Source organism: Lupinus angustifolius, chromosome LG17, assembly GCF_001865875.1.
Source record: "Lupinus angustifolius cultivar Tanjil chromosome LG17, LupAngTanjil_v1.0, whole genome shotgun sequence".
Classification (NCBI taxonomy): Eukaryota; Viridiplantae; Streptophyta; class Magnoliopsida; order Fabales; family Fabaceae; genus Lupinus; species Lupinus angustifolius.
The window spans coordinates 14,948,757-14,956,035 of NC_032025.1; the positions used below are offsets into that span (position 1 = coordinate 14,948,757).

The 7,279-nt window shown below is 33.6% G+C and overlaps 1 protein-coding gene across 1 annotated transcript; it reads left to right on the plus strand.

Annotated features, from left to right (window-relative positions):
- Positions 1,541-3,543, plus strand: LOC109331614 (6-phosphogluconate dehydrogenase, decarboxylating 2, chloroplastic-like). The gene has a single exon (XM_019566227.1). It carries the CDS (start codon positions 1,751-1,753, stop codon positions 3,242-3,244), a length of 1,494 nt encoding a protein of 497 aa, XP_019421772.1. The 5' UTR covers positions 1,541-1,750; the 3' UTR covers positions 3,245-3,543.

Sequence of the window (7,279 nt, forward strand, 5' to 3'; positions counted from 1 at the left end):
ACAAATTATTTTTTGATTTTTTCTACTACTTTATAATTGCTTGTGGAAATTTTTTTAAAAAGAAATATTTTTAAAAACTTAACATTTACAAGCAATCTTCTTATTGTGTTTGTCTGTGCAAACTTCAGAATGGAAACATGTTACCAACAACAAGGTTATTCTCATTCCATTCTCTTTCTTCCACCATTTTACATCATTATATTCCACTTCATTCATCATCCTTTAAACTCCAAACATGATAAAAATATAACGGAAAATGTTACAAGGAAGTGTATGAATGAATGATTAATATCTTCAATACCAAAAGAGTGTATTAATCCATATTATATATGTAACGATTAATTGAAAAAATATATTTAAATTTAATATTTAATAATAAATTATTTTTCTGACCAATAAAGAAATGACACATATAGTAATACACTTGTTGAGATAGAAGATGTGTTCCCATGATTGAGATACAGGAAGAGAGGAAAGATAAGCAATCAATAATGTGATATGAAATAAAAAAGATAGATAAAAAATAGATAGGGTGAAGGAGAAAAAATGGTATGTATTAACTATATTTGGTATATTATTTTGTACACTTAATATCAATTAATTCAATTCTAAAAAATTAATAGAAATATCTTATAGGAAAGTATATAAAAATTCAATTTTAAATTTAAAGGCTAAAATACAGTTTTGGTCCCTCAATTTTTTTAATTGTGCAATTTAGTCACTTATTTTTTTATGTATGATTTTAGTTTCTTATTTTTTTATGTGCCATTTTCATCTTCTAACATACATAATTGTGTCAATATAATCATTTTATTAACTTTGCATTCAAACACTAACAATATTTCGTATGTGACAGATTTTATCCCATGACATAGAAGTGTTATTCTTATTTGGTGACCATAATTTGTCCTTCTATTTTTATATGTACTTTTTATCTTTAAACTTACATTTTTTGATACTACTAATAATATCTTTTTACTTTTTAGGAAACGAATTAGTCCTTTTAGAGTTTATGATTTACCCTTGAGGATTTAATGAAGCATTATACTATTTGACTAGTCGGATAAGAAATAAATGTTATCAGCCTGACATAACACATATCATTCTATGTAACACCCAAAATTATAATATACACTATTAGTCATTAATCTTTTTAACTATGCAATATTCACCGCCATATTATTATATTTAATATAATTAGACATAAAAATATCTTTAGTTAAAAAGTTAAAAGTATAAATAATCGATCAAAGAAAATAAAATAATTGTTTGAAATAAAACTCATTTTTATTTGTTTTACGACAAATTATTATCAAATTAACCTACTCACACATGTAAGTTAGATAACATTAATATTAGATATATTATAAATTAAAGAAAGAAAGAAGAATTACACTTTAACATTTAACATAATGTAGCATCTCATTTTTTCATTCGTCTTATTCTCAATGAGCATGCCTTAAAAAAAATGATAGATGAGATATTAAATGAGCAAAAATAATCAGTTAAAAGATTCAGAATGGCTGGAAGTGAAACGTAGTCGTTTACTAAGATAATAACGATAGTGACGTCAGCATTGAGTTGAGCATAAAGTTGGAAGCACCGTACCTCCTGTTGGTGGTCAAGTAACTGTCCCTTCACTCCCTCGACGAGTCCGCCATTACCACCAACCCAACAAACAATACAAATTAATAAGACAACAAAACCCAGAAACTGAAAACACCAACCATTCATTATCACAAACCCTAAAATGGAGTCTGCTGCAGCTTTATCCCGCATAGGCCTAGCTGGCCTAGCCGTCATGGGCCAAAACCTTGCCCTCAACATCGCCGACAAGGGCTTCCCTATCTCCGTCTACAACCGCACCACCTCCAAGGTCGACGAGACCGTAGATCGTGCTCATCGCGAGGGCACCCTGCCCTTAACCGGTCACTATAACCCCCGCGACTTCGTCCTCTCCCTCACCCGTCCCCGTTCCGTCATCATCCTTGTCAAGGCCGGCTCCCCCGTCGACCAGACCATCGCCGCCCTCTCCGAATACTTGGAACCCGGCGACGCCATCATTGACGGCGGTAACGAGTGGTACGAGAACACTGAACGCCGGATCCAGCAGGTTAACGAGAAAGGTATTCTTTATTTGGGGATGGGTGTCTCTGGGGGTGAAGATGGGGCAAGAAATGGTCCCTCTCTTATGCCTGGTGGGTCCTACCAGGCCTATAGTAATGTTCAGGATATTTTGCATAAAATCGCTGCTCAGGTCAACGATGGTCCATGTGTTACTTACATAGGTGAGGGTGGTGCTGGTAATTTTGTTAAGATGGTTCATAATGGGATTGAGTATGGTGATATGCAACTTATTTCTGAGGCTTATGATGTTTTGAAGCATGTTGGGGGTTTGTCGAATTCCGAACTTGCGGATATTTTTGATGAGTGGAATAGAGGGGAGCTTGAGAGTTTTCTGGTTGAGATTACTGCGGATATTTTTAAGGTTAATGATTACGAGAGTGGCTATGGGTATTTGGTCGATAAGATTTTGGATAAGACTGGTATGAAGGGTACCGGGAAATGGACTGTGCAACAGGCGGCTGAGCTGTCAGTCGCAGCTCCGACAATTGCTGCTTCATTGGATTGCAGGTATTTGAGTGGGTTGAAGGAGGAGAGGGAGAATGCTGCGAGTGTGTTGAAGGAGGCTGGGTTGGATCAGGAAGTTGGGGCTTTGAGTAGTGGGGTTGATAAGAAGAGGTTGATTGATGATGTTAGGCAAGCTTTGTATGCTTCTAAAATTTGTAGCTATGCTCAAGGGATGAATCTATTGAGGGCAAAGAGTGTTGAGAAAGGGTGGGATTTGAATTTCGGGGAGTTGGCGAGGATTTGGAAAGGTGGGTGTATTATAAGAGCTGTGTTCTTGGATAGGATCAAGAAAGCTTATCAGAGGAACCCCAGCTTGGCTAGTTTGATTATTGACCCGGAATTCGCCAGGGAAATGGTGCAGAGGCAGGGGGCATGGAGAAGGGTTGTGGGGTTGGCTATATCAGCTGGGATCAGCACGCCGGGGATGTGTGCCAGTCTTGCTTACTTTGATACATATAGGAGAGCAAGGCTTCCAGCTAACCTTGTTCAGGCTCAGAGGGACTTGTTTGGGGCTCACACTTATGAAAGGGTTGATCGTCCTGGTGCTTTCCACACTGAGTGGACAAAACTCGCTCGTCAGAGCGGTACTACTGGAGTTGGCTCTCTCAGTTGATGATTCTATCTTTAGTGTGGTTGGTTAGTTGTTTGTTTGTTGGTCATATATGCAGAATTTGAGTTCAAAATTGAAATTGTATTTTTCATCGAGGATCCTTGCTTAGGCAGAGCAACTATTGTTTACTTGCTAACTGTTTTTGCTTTTAATAAGGAATAAAGCCTGTCATTTGAGTTCCCCAGGCTTTTTGCTTGTTTCAAGGTTGTTTCCTTTGGTAGATTCCAAATTGTTGGCTGTTGATGCTTTTGTCTCGCAAACATGTTTCCAATTTGAATTATGATAATTACATAACATGGATACCTTCAAAGGAATTGGTTATAGCATCACGCATATACATGAATTTCTTCATACAGGATATAATGAAAACTGTGTTCAAGATTTATCAACAATGATGGAAATATCCTTCCAAGTTTTTTTTAGGTAATGCTTCTTACACATCATTTTAGAGGGAGCACGTTTGACCGAATTATAGCCTAGGTGAGAAGAAAACAAGATGGGCTTGATTATGTAGAGATGTATGCATGTGTATTAATATAACAGTGTGTCCTAAATGATTTCTTTATTTTTCTTTACTTTATCTGGAATTTTGTCATGTATCCATCTCTGTTCCGAATAAGAACCTGCTTGTGCACTTTTTTTCACTGGCTTAATTGGGGGCAAAGTGATAAGATTTTTTTTGAGGTGGATATACAAAAGCAATACTTTACTTAATGGGGTAAAGTTAAAGAATTTATTATTTCTCAGAAGATTACGGGTGAAAGAGTTATTTTTAAGAATTTTGGTGTAGCTATCATTACACAAGGAGTGTCGCCCTTGGCTAAAACAATATCAACTCACATTTGTATCAAGTGGCAGAATTAAAGAGTAGTTGAAAAAAACACAAGGTGAAATCTATGTGAGTTGATTACCTGCGATGAAATGGCTGATGGCAGTGTAGTGAGCTATTGCACATGTCGCGGGTCGATCCATGCTCCAGTTCTAGTCTAGAATGGTTGATGGTAAATGAAACCCTAATTACAAATGAGAAATGTACTTTTTGCTCTTATTTTTCAATTACTGGTATTGGTTTTTTCGGGGTTTTTTATTATAAAATACGTTTCCTCTTCATTCACTTTTTTAACACACTTGACATATTATAAACATGTGAAAACATGTAATTGTAACATTCAGCCACTGGCAAAAACATTCTCTCTTCTTTCTCTCTACATGTACAGAAATATTATTGTTGCATTAATCCTTCCCTGATGCTGCTGCCTCCTGCAATACTCAAGAAACACCAACTGGAAGTGACCAAGGATGTAGGTACTTGTTAGGAAAGTCGAGCAGAAATCAAACAACACATTATGGATACTTTTATCAAGAAACAATGCAAGTTTCGGTGAGTTGAGTGACTATTTTGATGATGAATAAGTGCGAGAAATTAATGACTGAAGTTGGTACAATCAAACAAAAGAGGGTGGATGAAGGGAAATGGATCCTTTCCAGTACTGGATAGGATGATGACATGTGGCAAAAAATTTTTTTAACGACTATGACTATATGTTATTTTCTATTAAAAATAAATAAAAACCTTTTAAAAAATTCTCAACCTCATATTCCAATACTGGTTTGTCTAGTACTGGAGAGGAGTTGAACTCGGGATGAAGTGTGTTTTTATAAATTTTCTAAAATTTATACTTTAATTAAATATTTTTACAAAAATATTTCAAATTTCAAAATTTTCAAAAATGTTAACTCTCAATTACCCACATTTATAAATAAATGAAATTAGTAAAGAGTTTAAGATTAGTGAGAATAACACAAGAATTTTTATATTGATTCACTCTTAGTAGTTACGTCTAGTCCCTTTTCCTAGAAGGTTTTTTCATTATTCCCAAATGGTTTACAAGTATCCAACATCTCTTTACACAAGTATTCTTTCTTACACCAACCTCCTTAGACAATAACAACTAAGTATTCTTTACTTGACAAGCTTCTTTGGGCTCTAACAACTCGACAAAGTTTATATATTGATCGTAACAACTCACTACGTGAGGATCTGAAAGATTAAGTTCACTTGAGCATAGAACTCACCAAGAAATAAATCTCAATATTACATTCTTAAAATCTCCAGTTCATTTTCTTACTCTCAACATAGTTTGTCCCTAGCAAAGATATTACAAAGAACTTAAACTATAATTCTATACAAATAGAATTTCCATACAACAAGTATTTTATTCTTATAAGTTTCAACAAACTCTATAGAAGAATCTCTTATTGCACATGATTTCTCTTAAAATAGTGTTTAATTTCTATATGCTTTGTTCTTAGTGTAATACAAATTCTTAGTTAGGTCAATTGCACTAGTATTATCACATTTATTTGGGAGATGATCAAGTATTGCATTACAATCTTGCAATTGTTGCTTCATCCATAAAATTTGAGTACAACAACTATCAACAACAACGTATTTCAGTTGGCAGTTGACAAAGCCACAAAAGATTGCGTTTTACATTTCCAAGAAACTAATGAGCTTCTTAGCAAGTGACTAGTACCAATAATACTCTTCCTACCTAAATTGCATTCAACGAAGTCAGAATCATAATAACACACTAATATAATAGTAGTATCTCTAGAATACCATAATCTCACACCTATGGTTACTTTAAGATATTTTAATATTCTATTAATGGTGAACATGTGATTTCTTAGGATTTTCTTAATGACACGCAAACATACATACACTAAACATAATATTGTGTCCACTAACAATTAGATACAATAAAAAATCAATTAAACATTTGTTACCTTAATGGCCTTCCATTTTTCATCATTGTCTATGTAATATGATGTCACCATTATTGTAGTGGCTTCCTTGGATTTGTAAATATCAAACTTTCTTAAAATCTCTTTCCAATATTTGGCCTGGTTGGCAAAGGTTCCACGATCCAATAGTTTAGAACTCACTTGATATAAGCTTTGAAAAATTCTTGCACAAATATAATATCATCAAAATAAATTTATAATAACAAATTGTCATGTTTAGTTTTGCAAATAAAGAGAATATCAACCTTCCATTTTTTCAAAACCTTTTTCCTAAAAGAAACTTCTAGTCTAACATACTAAGCTCTTGATCTTGCTTAAGATCATACAAGACTTTCTTATATTTGAAAATTAAAAAATTCAAAGCCGGGTGGTTGATCAACATAAACTCTTCTTAAATGAAACTATTAAGAAATTCAGTTTTCACATCCATTTGAAAAAGTTTAAAGTCAAATAGAATATACAAATGCTAAAAGCATTCTAATTGCTTCTAATATTTCTACGGGGGCATATGCTTCCTTACAGTTTATTTCTTATTTTGTTGTTGTAGCCCTTAGCCACAAATCTAGCTTTGTTCCTAAAATATGGCCCAACTTATCAAGTTTCTTTCAAAAGATTATCTAGTTCCTATTGTGGGATGATCATTGGGTTTAGGGCTAGAATCCATACCTCATTTTGTTCAATTGGTTTATCTTTTATGTCATAGCAAAAATCGAATGTTCACCCATAATAACATGATCTTTATTATTAGGTTTTATTTTAGAAACAAAAACTAAAAAAATTCAATTATTTTGTATGAAGTTTTGGGTTAGCAATCTTTTGTTGATATCACCTATAATTTTGTAAAAATGATGATCTCTAACCAATTTTTACGCTTTTGGTAATTCTCATGTACTTGTTGACTTTACATAGAATCTTGTTTTCCATTATGTAGGAATAAGGTGACAAACTAAGACGAAGTAAATTAGTTTTATGCACTGATGACAAAATTTTTAAACTTTTAACCAGTGAGAGAATAAATGCAACGAATAATGTTAAGTTGCATAAATCAAATGCAGAATGAAAATAAAGAGTAAGGGAATAAAGAGATACATCATGATTTTATAGTAGTAAACTTTCTTGCACACTAAAAGTTATATTCAGTACTCTTGTAAACACAAGAAAGTTTACTTATGATGATTAAATTTTATACAAATCTCACCCTCACACTTTGTCTCTAGATTACATTCACCA